The 15479-nt window shown below is 34.0% G+C and overlaps 1 protein-coding gene across 1 annotated transcript in view; it reads left to right on the plus strand.

The window, feature by feature from the left end:
- The window catches only part of LOC103597632 (parafibromin-like), a 44219-nt gene extending 29260 nt beyond the window's left edge, over window positions 1-14959 (plus strand). The window contains exons 5-7 of the mRNA XM_008581496.1: window positions 2034-2134; window positions 9262-9403; window positions 10492-14959. Coding sequence (XP_008579718.1) covers window positions 2034-2134; window positions 9262-9403; window positions 10492-10528 — 280 coding nt within the window. The 3' untranslated portion in view covers window positions 10529-14959. The remainder of the gene's footprint in view (window positions 1-2033; window positions 2135-9261; window positions 9404-10491) is intronic.
- Window positions 14960-15479: the final 520 nt, after the last annotated feature.

Here is a 15479-nt window from a genome sequence, read left to right on the forward strand (position 1 = left end):
AAAAAAAAACCCCCCCCCCCCCCCCCCGCCCCATCCAGAGCTCTGGGTGCCCTGTGAAACTTGTCCACCCAGGGAAAAGCACGGGACATAATTAGGTTTTTGGAAAATCGGAAGTTATACATGGATTTTTGACTGCATGAGGGGTCTGCACCCCTAACCCCCCCCCCCCTTTGTTGTACAAAGGCCAGCTGTTTATTATCCTGTTCCATTGCTAACCCTATGAGACCCAGTAGGATCTAGGTGACCTCTGTCCAGCAAATTTCCTTTAGTTTGGCAGGACCTGGGGTTTTCAGGTATTACATGGTACAAGTTACATCATAAAATTGAGGGATTACCATCTTTGGTACTGCATTACCAAAGATGGTTTTGACCTTGGGGCATGTATCCCATGAAAGGGAGACATTTTTTTACTTAAGATTTAATTTTAGCCTCAGATTTTGAACAGATTAAGAATTTTAGGCTAGCAGTTTTTCACAGACTTGGATAGCTGCTGTAGAACGTTTACTTTGAATAGAGGGTAACCCTGGTTTAATGGTTTTTTTTGGATGTATAGAGTCTTCATCTAACACAGTGGTTATCAAAGTGTGGTCTCTAGACTTCTAGACATTCCCAAGACCCTTCCAGGGGGTTGCAAAGTCAAAACTGTTTCCATACCAATGCTGTGATGGTTGTTCTCATGATTTATCAGTCTTCAAACAGGAATAATAGTTTACCCAATCTCCAAGATTAATAATTTATTCTCCTCCTTTCCTCTCTCTTTTCTTTTTCTTCCTTTCTCTCTTCCTCCTTTCCTCCCTTCCTTTTCTGTTCTTTAGTATGCCCATGCACGTCTGTTTCCTCATCTCTAAAGTGAGGGTATTAATAATATTCACCTCACTGGATTGTTTTGAAGATTAAATGTGTTAACATAAGTAATGCATAAAGTGCTTAAAGCAGCACTGGCACATACTAGTAAATGTTATTAATGTTAACCATTATTGTTAATGTTACTGTTTGGTTCCCACCTCTTTGGTTGTAGGCTTAAACAGTTTATGGCACCACTTACTATAATTTCTCAGTTTAATTGAATAGTGTGTGAAATAATAAAATAAGGGGGCCTAGAAAGATTTGTTCATTCCAGGAAAACTAGATCGAATGGTTGAAAAAAATGTTGCTTTAAAAAAAACAAATACAAAAAACAACTTACATAATTTAGGGTGAGTGAAACAATTGGAAAGATTGTAAAACAATTGGAAAAATTATAAAAGTCTAGATAGTTTTTATACTCCAGTTACTTCCCAAGTAATCAGAAGAACTCCAAAATAAGGATTTCATAAAATTGTTGGTGAGTTACTGTAATGTAATGTTTTTTTTTTTTTTTGTCTTTTTTTTTGTCTTTTTTCCGTGTCTGGCAACGGATCGCAACCCTCAGTGTTGCCCCCGTACCGGACTGGGGACTGGCAACGGGATTGCAACCCTCGGCGTTGCCCCCGCGCCTCGCTCAGCCAGTGAGCGGGAACCGGTCTGTATGTGGGATCCGAACCCTCGGGCGTGAGTGCCACCGCACTTCCCAAGCGGCGCACCATCCAGTGCGCCACAGGGCCGGCCCATAATGTAATGTTTTTAATTAAAGTAAAATAATTAAGATGCATTTGAATTTTAAATGATTTGCTTTTAAAACCAACTTTTTGGATTAATAGATCAACCACTGTTCCCTATTGCATTGGAAAAGTGAGTCCTACTCGAATTAATAGAAGGGAAGGGGAAAGACTAAAAAGATTACATAAAATCATTGTGTCTATAATTATATTTAAGAGATTTAGGTGCAAAAAACAGATACATAGGAAGTATAGCAATCATTAATGTACTCTAATGATAACATTGTATTGAAAAGTTAAGGTAATGTACTTACTGTATTTGCCTCAGAGAAGAATTGATAGGAGACTATATGACATAAATAATTATGAGACCCTTTCTTTAGGGATTTACAATAACTAAAGCTCAAGTTTGAGATATTCTCTCTCTGTTCCCCCCACCCCATTTTCTACTTGTAGGGACCGGGTTGTAGCAGTTTTTGTGCAGGGTCCTGCATGGCAGTTCAAAGGTTGGCCGTGGCTTTTGCCTGATGGATCACCAGTTGACATATTTGCTAAAAGTAAGATTCTCTTTATATTTACTGCTTATCCCATAAAGAAATGTTCTCACTTTACTTAAGAGAAAGAGCCATATATGGTTTTGCATATATGAGGTGTACATCAAAGGATTGCCATTAAGTAACACGTATAATGTTAATTTTTAAGCACCTACGAAATGTTTTCAAAAGGCTTTTGTACATCAATACATTATGTGTAGTTAAATCTAAAAATGAATATTGCTTATCCCATATTAATAATTATTTTTTAGGTTGTTTAAAATTATTAATATTGTTGCATATCCATACATTTTGATTAAAATTGATCACCAGTTTTAAATGGGTTTTTTGATGAACAGGAATGTGTAACTGTAACTTAAAGTGCCATAGGACCTCTACCAGCCATTCCCATCATCTTGAGTGATTGCAGCATGACTGGCTTTTTCTCTTCATTCAGATCTCAGCTCAGATGTTCCCTCTTCAGAGAATCCTTCTCTGACTATCTTGTTTGAAATAGCCATCACCTCCTCCCAGTTGCTTTCTAAGCTGTTTTATTTTTTTGATAGCACTTATATAACTTTTATATATTTATTGGAACTCTTCCCTGGCCTCAGTCAAGTTCCACAACAGCAGAGGCCTTTTCTACTTTATTCACCTTTGTGTCCTCAGCATAGAAGAGTGCCTGGAATAGAGAGGCTCTCAATAAATATCTGCTGATTTATTTCATGCAGCTGATATCTTTTATTAAACATATTGGTATAAATTGATGTAATAAAAGTAGATTAAATTAACCTGTTTATTTGCTAAAAAGGATATTTCAACAATTATTTAATTGTAGTACTCAGTTAAAATAGCAACATTAGTAATTAATTATAAGTCATTTTTATGGAACAAATATGCTTATTAGAAATGGCAACTTAGTTATTATGAATATAGATTATACCACTGTGAAATCCAGCCTTTTAGCAATCCCAGTTTTTGTTAGTGGTACCACCATTTTTTCATAGAAGCTGCCCAAGCTTGAAAGTTTTATCATTTGTTCTTCTGCTACCTTCATTCATTTTAAAAAGTGAGTTCTAATATTACTGATATTATGATAGGCTTTTATGTTATTTCTGAAACTTGAATAATACATAACGAGTTGGTAAATAAGAGTTAATGTAGAGAGAGAATGGAAGTTTTAATGAAAATAAAATGTTTGTGAATGCTGTCTTGTATCTACTTGTTTGCCTTGTTGAATAGTATAACAGAAAAATGTTTAGAATAGTCAGGAGGTAAATGCTCTCTGAATTTCATTAAGTATGTAGCGATGGCTTTATTATTGTTTGTGTTCTCTCATTAAGAATTTAGAGAATTTTAACAGTAATCAATGATTTTCCTGCATGAATTATTCTTTCCCTTTAGCCTTCTTTCTGTGCTGGCTCCTTTTTGTCAGCTGCTTCTCTTTTTCCAACTACATTTTTGAAAGAATTATCTCCACTAACTTTGTATTGAATTCTCAATCCACTGTAGTCTGGCTCTTACTCTCAACTAAAACCAAACTGTTCCCACCAAGGTCACCAGTGACCCAAGTATTGGATACTTTTGACCTCTTATTAAAATTTGACTCTGTTGACTTATTCGCTCCTTTTTAAAACATTATTTTCCAAGTTCTTGTTACACTTTATCTTAGATTCCCTTACTACTTTTCCTCTGACTGTCAACTGTATGTTTATGTTCCCATTTTTCTTCTCCTTTAATTCTGAATACCCTCTCAAGGAGATCTGATAGCTTTCGATTACCATCTGTGTCTCCTTGTTCTGGAAGTTATGTCTCTAGCCTTATATTTTGAGCCTACATACCTCACTGACTACCAGATAACTCCTCTATGATGTTCCATTGTTACGTCAAACTCAACCTGTTGTAAATCGAATTGATCATCTTATTCTTTTCCTCATTCTCAAACTATTTCTTGTACTCAATTAGTTTTTTCCGTAATTTGCCTAAGCCAGAAATTTAAGATGGTCTCACTGCTTTCACTCTTCTGGCTTCCCACCCTTTCTCCATTTTAATACACATAGAAAATGTTAATATCTATATAGCATATGGGAAAAACTGAGGGTATTTGGGAGCATCTGTATGGACCTTGGTAAAAACTTTTATTATATTTTCTTAATATTGCATAATTATAATACTGTGCACAGTTTTAGAGAAGATAGCATATGTCGAATTGCATAAAATTGTCAAATAAAATCTTTTCAAAATTATGTTTGAGGTTGTAACTGGATATAACTTTATTTATTTACTGATGTTTTGATTTTTATTGGTTATGAATATTCATGGGGTACAAAGCAAACTGTCACCACTTGTGCCTAAGATGTGATGGCCAGAGCCGTACTGGCAGCATGCCCATAGCCACAAATTGTGATTATACCCTGTGTCCCCCACCCATTTATCCCCTCAGTTATCTCTGACCTCCCTCCCCATCCCCTTTTCCGCACTCCACATTGTATCCCTAGGTCTGCTCTCTCCCTCTGCAAGTCCAACGCACCACTGTGGTCTTTCTTTCCTTTCTTCTTTCTCTCTTAGCTCCCACTTATGAGAGACTGCATACGGTATTTATCCCTCTGTGCTTTGCTGATTTCACTCAACATAAGTTTCTCCAAGCTCATCCATTTTGTTGCAAATGGGAGAATTTCATTCTTTTTTATGGCAGAGTAGTAGTCCATACTGTATATATACCACATTTTCCTTATCCAGTCATCCATCTATTGATGGACATTTAGGTGTGTTCCATATTTTGGCTGTTGTGAACAGAGCTGTGATGAATGTGGGAGTGCAGGTATCTCTTTGACATAATTAATATCCATAATATACAAGGAACTCAAGCAATTATACAATTAAAAAAAAAAAAAAAACCCAGTTAAAAAATGGGCAAAAAACCTGAATAGACATTTTTCAAAGGAAGACATACAAATGGCCAATAGGTACATCAAAAAATGCTCAACATCACTAGTCATCAGGGAAATGTAAATTAAAACCACATTGAGATATCATCTCACCCCAGTTAGACTGGCTATAATCAAAAAGAATGAGAATAACAACTGCTGGCGAGGGTGTGGAGAGATGGGAACACTCCTACACTGCTGGTGGGACTGTAAATTAGTACAACCACTATGGAGAACAGTATGGAGGTTTCTCAAACAACTACAGATAGATCCTCCATTTGATCCAGCAATCCCATTTCTGGGTATATACCCAAAGAAATGGAAATCATCATGTTGAATGGATATAACTTTAAAAAAAATATTTTATGCTTGATCAAAATTTTTTAATGATAATTTCTTCAAATTCATGCTAGTTACCATTGAGAAAAATTTTTTATTTAATGATCTTCTGTGTTGTGTTGTCCTTTTGTCATTTGTCATGCCAAAAGTGTATCTAAATAGTATTCAAACGGACACCTTTTGTTTTTCTTTTTGTTTCATTGTTCTCCCCCCAAAATTGTAACAGAATTTATGGAGTTTGCAAAAATGAGCAATTCCGAATTGCGTGAAATATTTTGCTTTTGTATTCATTATGCCACTGTATAACTTGCTGCTTGTAAAAGAACTTTGTTTCTTCTGATTTTACTTACAGAGGCTTACAAATTTTAAATCTTTTTCTAGATAAGAAAGATGCTTTATGGTAATGGTGTAAGTTTGCTTGGCACCATTGCTTCATGCAAATAAAGTATTTTGTCTGATGAGAGAAACCTCATTATGTTTTCTAATTAGTGACATAACTTTTTGGACTCTAATATTCCAGCTTTGATTTAAAAAGTTGTTTATTCTGGTAGAAAATTAAATATCAATAAATATTAAATCTATTAAAATTATTAAAAGAGACTGTAGGCCTTTATGGCTTCAGATGTATTTTTAAAAATATAACATGTATTTTAAAGAATGATTTAAAGTAATCACCGAGCAAATTAGAAAAGCAAAACATGTAGTAAGCAGAATAGAAAATATTGAAATGTTGACTTAGTTTAATTCAGTAACTTAAATATTTTAAAAATTGACAAAAATATTTCTTTCACACATATAAAAAATAAGTATTTTGAAAATGGGCTTCCGAACCCCATAACATGTATCCCCTTTAATGAATTTGTTTAATTATTTGTTTAAAATCAAAATGAATAACTTATGTCCAGTGAAGAGACTTTTATTTCTAAGAGCAACTAATTTAAAAATAACATTAATGTTATATACTAAACACAAATTATTCATTTCAAATTTTCATCAAGAATTGAACCTTGATTAGTCGTTAACGTCAAAAGCTAATATGCCAGCAAACAGTATGTAACAAGCAATTCATAAAGTAGCTACCAAAAACTTTTAGCAAATTTGGTTGATTTCTTTTTAGAAACTTCTGTTACCAGTTGATGGTAGTGATAATAATAATCATAGGCTAGTAAGAAAGTCAAAAATTAGAAAAAAAACCCAAAAATTGAAGAAAAATAAAGCTACACATTTTACATGTGCACATGCAAAGCAAGCTCCATTGATGATAAATGGATTGCAAACATGGTAACAAACTAGGTGGGATGATTTAACTGGATTATCAGGGAGAGGAAAAGGATTGTAAGTCAATATTTTATCCCCCCCCCCCCCAACCTGTTTACAGTACACACCAGTTCAGGAAGTTTTGCCCTAGAGTCTGTCATCAACCCAACACCCAGAGTTATCTTTTAAAAATGAAAATCACATTCGACCTTTTGCTCTAAACTTTCTAGTGGCTTAATATCACGTTTGGTATAAATTTTAGATTTCTTTGCACAGTAGCTGAGAAAATTCTACATGTAGGTATTGCCTACAAAAAAATTATACTTGTTCAGAGGACATTCCAAACTTGCTCCCATCTTAGGACCTTTGTGTGAGCTGGTGTTTGAGCCTGAAATCCTCTTCTGCCACATCTTTGCAAGATTTGCTCTTTCAATCACCTACTTCTAGGTAACCTCCACAAGAGGCCTTCCCTGAACACCCTATCTAAAATAACTTTCCATACACTTTTATTATCTAAACTCCTTATGCTCCTTTTATACTTTCTGAATATTGGATATTTATCTGTTTAACTGTTTGTTGACTATTAGAATATAAGCTCCCTGAGCACGGAGACTATCTTGGTCACTGCTGTATCCTCAGTGCCTAGAGTAGTGCATGATATGTGGAAGGCACTCACTAAATGTCAGATATGTCTTTGTAATTTTTTTCTTTTTCGCATTTTGTCATTTCTGACCAAGTCTCATTAGTTCTTACTCCCCGATTATCTTTTGAATTTTTCTCTTACTATCCATGTCTTCTATCCAATTGAAGAACTTCCTTTCTGTCCTCTAGATTGCTAAATTGTATCATTAATAGTCTCTGCTAACCACTTTGCAGTGATTCTCCATGTTGCTTAGATAAAAGTTCAAACTCCTTAATGTGGCCTACAAGTCCAATATTGCTCTGAACCTCTATGGTCTTATCTCTTCCCTATATTACTTTGCATGATACAGATCTGTAAATTTCTTCAGTTCCTAAACTAAACCATTTTCTCTTTGGGCATGCTCTTCTTGACTTGGGTTGCTTTTCTGTGCTTGCTTAATTCTTACGTGACCTTTAGGTCTCAGGTTAGTCATCACTGCTTGTGCAGGCCTTTTCTGACTGCATTTATGGTGTGGGTAAGGTACTTTTGTGTTTCTATGATACCCTACTACCCTTAACATACAGTATGTGAATAGTTTTTTTCTTATTGTCCTTCACTGGACCACATGCATTTTATCTTACCTCATTCCTCATTTCAGTCCCTATGGCTGGCATGTATAAACCCTCATTAAGTATTTGCTCAAGCACTTGAAGTTTGAATGATCCATGTGATGTCCATTGATCAAAAAAATTTTTTTGGACAGTTTTTTTTTAATTGAAGCATAATTGATTGTACATACTTGTGGGGTACAGATTTGAATATCAATATCCATGTCCGATATGTGGTGATCAAATTAGGATTAGTATATTCGTGTTTACAAAACATAGTCAATCTTTGTGACCCTTAACCAATTCCTCGTTAACGCCCCTCCCTCTCCCTGTCCCACCTCTAATCCCCACAGTTCTGTTCTCTCTTTTATTAAGAGCTCAATGTATTATTGTGGTGGTTGTTTCTTTCTACCTTCGTTTGTTTGTTTCTTAATATTTTTAGCTCCTATTTATGAGTGAGGACATGTGGTATTTCTCTTTCCATGCCTGGTTTATTTCACTTAACATAATTTTCTCTAAGTTTATCCATGTTGCTGCAAATGGCAGAATTTCATTCTTTTTTTTATGGGTGAGTAGTATTCCATTGAGTATATACCACATTTTCCTTACCCAGTTGTCTGTTGATGGGCACTTAGGTTGGTTCTAACTCTTGGCTGTTGTAAATAGAGCTGTGATAAATGTGGGAGTGCAGGTATCCCTTCGACATTATGATTTCCATTCCTTTGCGTATATTTCCCCAGCAGTGGGGTTGCTGGATCATATGGTTCTATCTCTAGTTGTCTGAGGAACTTCTGTACTGTTTCCCACAATGGCTACCCTATTTTACAGTCCCCCCAATAGTGCAGGAGGGTTCCCGTTCTCCACATCCTCACTGGCATTTATTATTCTGTCTTTTTGATAATACCTAGTCTAATTGGGGTGAGATGATATCTCAGTGTGGTTTTGATTTACATTTCCCTGATGCTGAGTGATGTTGAGCATTTTTTCATGTGTCTGTTGGCCATTTGTATATCTTTTGTAAATGCCTGTTCAACTCCTTTGCCCATTTTCAATCAGGTTACTTATTACTGTTAAGTTGTTTGAGTCTTTGTATATTCTGGATATTAATCCCTTGTTGGATGCATAGTTTGCAGATATTTTCTCCCATTCTGTAGGTTGTCTTTGTTGAATTGAATGTTTTTGAGGATTCTGTAGTGCTTAGCATGTGTTATTTAAAAGATCACTGTATAGCTTCGGTTGGTGGAAGAAAGATGGAATTTTTTTTTAGGTTTTCTGGTTAATATCTGTTAGATGTATTTTTTATTCTTACTTTTAAAAATATTTGTTATTCTATAAAATGTTTTTATTATTTTGAATATAGTTGGAATAAAAAAATTACTCCCCCCACTTCCCATATAGTTAAAGCCTTCCATCTCAAGTATGATGAAGTCCGTCTAGATCCAAATGTTCAGAAGTGGGATGTAACAGTATTAGAACTCAGCTATCACAAACGTCATTTGGATAGACCAGTTTTCTTACGGTTCTGGGAAACATTGGACAGGTAATTCCGATCCTAACATATACTTACCTATGCTTTATTGTAGTAATTTTCCTGTCTGCTCAGTTAGATTTTAAGTTTCTTAAAGTTGCAAACCATATTCCCCAGTGTCCTTTGAACATTGTCTAGTTTGCTGTTCTACAGTAGAAAATTAACAAATATTTTTGATATATCTACTTTAGAAATAGAGGGAAAAGAGCTGATAGCCTTGTTTATAACTGTGGTTTTGTGATCTGGCTCTAATGAACTGTGTGACCTTCCTTTTTTTTTTTTTCCTTTTTGTCTTTTTTCGTGACTGGTAACGGGATCGCAACCCTCGGTGTCACGCCCGCACCATGCTCAACCAGTGAGCGGACCAGTCTCTGTATGGGATCTGAACCCTCGGTGGGAGCGCCGCCGCGCTCCCAAGCGCCGCACTCTACCGAGTGCGCCACCGGGCTGGCCCAGAACTGTGTGACCTTTCTGAACCTAGTTTTCTGTCTATCCAAGGAGTTTGGATTAAATGATCCCTGTGTTTTTTGCAAGCACTGAAAGGTCTCTGACTGATTTATTTGAGTTCTGGGTAGCTCATGAAAGGAATTCAGTTTTAAAATTTATTTTAATTACTAGTATAAGTAGTATTCTCAAAACCCTTTACATTAATAACTTTTGTAATTGGCAAATTTAAGAACAGCATATAATCACACTTAATACCACTGAATTTATTGTTCTCTTTGAGGTTCTTCTTAAAAATCTGTAATTTTCTTGGTATAAGTTTTTCACTAGATGTTATAGGTTTCCTCAAAGTCAGAGGTGACTAAGGTAACGCAATATGATTATAACTGATAATATATTAAAGTGAAACATTTATTCTAGCTAGAAGCACTTAAATTATAGAATTTAATAAGAGCAATGTTTCTTCTAAGTTACTTCAGAAATACTTATATTCCCAAAGGTTACAGTATTAAGTTTCTAGTTACTTAGAAGACAGAACATTCTGTTTCACTGTTGATTTAAATTTTAGGAAATGTCAACTTATTTTTACATGTAATGTTCTAAAAATTCTAAAATTTCTATATTCATTATAACCTATTATAATATTTTTTTTTCAGGTACATGGTAAAGCATAAATCTCACTTGAGATTCTGAATTATTTGGTTCCCCCATTTATGGAAATCTGGATTAAGAAGTATGGATATACCTTGAACTAAAGACTGAGACTCAAGCTTTATGAATTTATCAGGAACTTATAAATGAAGAAGGTCACAGATTGATCTTTTATAAGACCTTATTTGATGCTTTGTGCTTCAAAGGGATGATGCCTGTCATCCATATAAGCAACTTTTTGGCTTATAACTATTTTTTTAATATTAGCCTTGTAGTCTGTAATGGAAATTGTATATTTTGATAGAAGTTTTTTCTCCATTGGTTAAATTAGCATTACTTAAAATTTGTTTCTTTAGAAAATAAATACAGGTTATAAATGTGTGTATATTTAGAGGTTATAAGGCTCTCAAAGCCATCTCGCTTCTGATTTTTCATTGCTCTATAATTCCTTTTACTGAAAAGACTGTGTTATGAATGGTATTAAATTTTAGTGTCTGTAACATTCAGAACTGAGCAAAGGGATGTGACTATTTTGAATGAATCAAAATGTCCACCTGTATGTATACTATACCTACACTTACTCTTTATTTAAAAACGGAATGGTGAAAAATCAAGAACAATTTTCAGCTTTGGTTGAACTGTTCAGCCTTTTCAAGACTTCTTTACTTATGAATGAATACATTTAATGAATGTACATTCTTTTCACTGACTTTGGTGATTTTAAAACTTAGAGTGATATATTTCTGTGATATCTTTCCTTTTGAAAAATCTCAAAACACAGATTAAAAATATAATAGGCTCTAGTACTTTCATTTTGGGAGCCAGAGTATGATTTGGGGGAAAGAGTATGTATCAGCTTTATTGCAGTGTAACTTTAACTTCTTTATCTTTTCTCATAAGTCCAGCTTTGATTCTTATTTTATATGGTATAGTATTTTGAGTCTTCTGTTTCTGGGCTTGTCAGTCTTGGAGTTCTTATCTTTTGTTATCCCTAAATATTGATAAACTCCCAGGCACCAAAGAACATGTTTGCTTACTTAAGTGTCTGAACAGAAACAAGATAAAAACGCTGGTATTTTTATGTGCATATTTAATAGGGTATAAAATACAAAACCTATATTTTATCTTAGTAAACTATTTTACTATTTCTCTACTTTAGACAGAATGTTGCATCCAAGGTACAACGAATGACCATTCTCCTTGAGTATTGATTTCACCTTTTACTACTTAAAAGAAACTAGGAACCTATGCTCCCCTACATTGTTTTTTGCCATTAGAATTTTTGCTGATCATTAAGTCCTGTTGTCATTTTTTCCCCCCATTTTCCCCCCACCATGATTCTCTCTTAGGTTAACATGTTTTTAGTAAACATCTAACACTTTCATATGTGTTAAGCTGACATTACCTAGCCTCTTTTTGAAATTTAATGCTATCATAAAAATGAGAAGCAATTATTTATTTTTTAAGTAGCCACAAAAGTTCTTGCCAGTAGTAAATAGAAAAGATATTTATTCATATGAAATTCACAAGGCTCTTCATAAAAAAAGCAATCAGCATTTAAAAATATTAGATTTTAATATATTTAAAAGATTTGAACAGATCTTGCCCATTTTTTCCTTCTCTGCATCCCTCTTCTTGAAGATAAAAGAAAACAAATTTGTTTACATTAGAATTTGTCAGCATATAAATCTGTTTTCAAAATAAATTATGTATTGTGTAAACTTTCTCCATGATGAAATAGTCAAGAACTAAAATCTGTAATATTGTAATGTGAGATTACTTGTTAAGACTACTACAAATGGACATGAACTACCTTTCCATAAAGATTTTTGGTATTTATTCTTATATATATAATTTACTTGATAAAGAGTATGAGTTAAATTTGGGAACATCTACTTCGAACAGGGTTTATTTTTTTATTTTGAATTTGCCTATGTATATTGAAAGGCTTGTGGAAATACTGTATGGAACATTAGGAAAAATACAAATATGCTATACCCTGTATTTTAAAATCAGACTTCTAGTATGTATTTTTTTTCTTCGTTTTGACAGTTTAGTTCCATATTTAGGTCCATGTAATTAATTTTATAACCATTAATTCTAAAAAAAAAAAGTCCCAAACTTTCAGCCAACCACTATTTATTCTCCCATGACTCAGTTCTACAGCAGCACCTAACACAGCACCTTGTGCGTAGTAGGCATTCAGTAAATATTTGTATGCATGAATGAATGAATGATGTATTTTCAGTGTAACTGATTTATTACAAAGTAATTTGAGTATACTTGGTCTTAGAGTTTGAGAATACAGAATTTCAGGAAGTGAAGAGGCGTAAGTAGATATTTTGATGGAAACAAAGTGTGTATTAATAACTTGACTTAACCCCTAGTTACTATTAATTGGAGACCCCCTTGTTTGCCCTGCCTATGAAGGAAGCTCTGTTTCTTTATTCATAGGACACTCTTCTGAGTCAGGTAACAGTAAGAAATATGTAAGTTTCAATCAATACCTCTCCACCCTGATTACACATCAGAATTGTTTGAGGAGTTTTTAAAAATACCCATGTCTGAATCCTGATTCTGATTCAGTTTGTCTGGCATAAGACCTGGTCATCACTATTTTTTAAAAAGTTCTCCAGGTAATTTTAATGTGCAGGAAGGATTGAGAATCACTGGTTTAATTTGTTACTGAAAACAGTACCAGTATTAAATGTAATTATACCTCCTTTTCTTCTACTTTTGTGTGTGTGTTTTTTTTTTTCTTTCTTTTTTTTCTGTGGGCACTCTTTGCACTAGACCATCCCCATGATTTGGAGGTATTGGCCTTTTTTCCCATATGACAAATTTAGATCTTATTTATTTAATATAGAAGGTGTATTTTACTGTTTAATATTTAAACAATGTTTAATATATTTCATTATTAACTAATATTATAGTTTATGGTTTTTTCCCGATGTGTTCATATCCTTTACTAACTTTTCATTTTTAGCGGCAGCACAATAATTCATACAGAAATAACATTCATAATGAGGAAAATCTCATAATTGATTTTTAAGTTACAAAGAAGTAAAGTATTAATTTCTTATCTGCCATGCAGAATGAGACAAATACAGTTTGCTTATTAAAGGAAAGAGGCATACTTTTAAATTAGTCTGCACAGAAAAGTATAAGTAAACTATTTCATTTAAATAAAATTCATTATCTAATAAACATTGAAGGGAGTATTTTTCCTAAATAAAAACTTTTGTGACTCCTAACAAAATTCAAGTGATGACATTGTTCTTTTTTGGAGGGTGGGAGGGAGTATTTGTTGAACTAATGTAGTATATAAAATTCTTTGAGACTAGCAGTATATTTTGTAATATTACAAATATAACAGTTTCAAAACCTGGTCAAAGTTAGTGACTTAGAAAGTGGCTTAAAACTGTGTTTTGAAATTGCTTGTTTAAATGCAAAATTACAACCAAGGTAGAGAAGGTTTTTTTTCAGAGAAGTTTATTAAAGATTTCACACACATACTTTTAAAAAAAAGATTCTTCATAAAGAAATTGTTGGTTTATCTTGTTACAGTTCACATGGAGTGCTGTAATTTGTAAAATAAAAACTATAGAAATTTGTTCTCCACTGAAAAGTTGGCAGCTGCTGTTTTTCAAAAAAAAAAAAAAAGATGCAAATTCAATTTAATTACATTAGCCTTAATATTACTAGACTGAATTTCTAGTATTTATTCACTTGGGTTTGAGATTCACCTGAGTATTCTAATAATAGTATATTAACTTTAGAAATAAAAAAGGGAGAAGTGACTGAATTTGAGTTAAATTAACCATGTCCTATATTTTCTGGCATAATCATTGCCACATCTGCAAGAGTATGCACCCCAGCATTGTTGATGTATTCACATGATGGAATAATAACTAAGGAGACATTGAAAATGTATAATAGATGTATAAAGAATTATGTTTAGTAAATATAATACATAATACTTTCAGGTTATTGATCTCTTTGGATTTGTGTGTATTATTCTAGGTAGAGTTTATAAGAGTATCTTGGAAGTTTTAAATATGTGCCATTTACTGAAATGCGGGAAGCATTTTTATACAAGTAAAGCTAATTAAATAAAACTAGTTTTATTGCCAGAATTCAAAAAGTGGGGTGGTTCTTTGTAAAATTTAAGCAAATGATCTATCTTTCTGAGGATTTTGTTTGTCATTGAATTCCATTTGTATCCACTTTAAATTTACTAAAAGCTACTTAACCCCCTTAATATGTGATACAGGTCATACACACAGAGTAGGCATTATAAATGTTGGTTTAACCACCAATTGGTACTATTTATCAAGCAAAATGGTTCTTAAATAGAGCTTAAGTTTGGGCCAACCTGTGACCTGATAAAATGTTCTACTCATTCTTATTCCATTTCTGTGTAATTTTAAATTTCAGGTTTAATTGTAAATAAAACATTTTTATAGTACCTAACACTGAGATTCTTTTTTTTTTTTTTTTTTGTCTTTTGTCTTTTTTCCGTGTCCGGCAACGGATCACAACCCTCAGTGTTGCCCCCGTACCGGACCGGGGACCGGCAACGGGATCGCAACCCTCGGCGTTGCCCCCGCACCTCGCTCAGCCAGTGAGCGGGAACCGGTCTGTATGTGGGATCCGAACCCTCGGGCGGGAGCGCCGCCATGCTTCCCAAGCGGTGCACTTATCCAGTGCACCACCGGGCCGGCCCACTAACACTGAGATTCTTGAGGACCATTTCCATCCTCCCCCGTTCCCTACCAAAAAAACATTTATACCAAGAAGGCAGAACCTGTATTGTGGGCCGGATGATGTTATCTTTACATGAAGTAATTTCATGAGATTTGTCAAGCATAGTATTTCTCCATTTTGGGAAAAAATGAAATAGAAGTTTCACTTGAAAACTAATGAGTTAAATTCATTTACAGTCTCTTTTCCTGTTAATGAGTTAAATAATGTAGAGAATCGTAGTTCTTCA

Source organism: Galeopterus variegatus, unplaced genomic scaffold, assembly GCF_000696425.1.
Source record: "Galeopterus variegatus unplaced genomic scaffold, G_variegatus-3.0.2 Scaffold2372, whole genome shotgun sequence".
Classification (NCBI taxonomy): domain Eukaryota; kingdom Metazoa; phylum Chordata; class Mammalia; order Dermoptera; family Cynocephalidae; genus Galeopterus; species Galeopterus variegatus.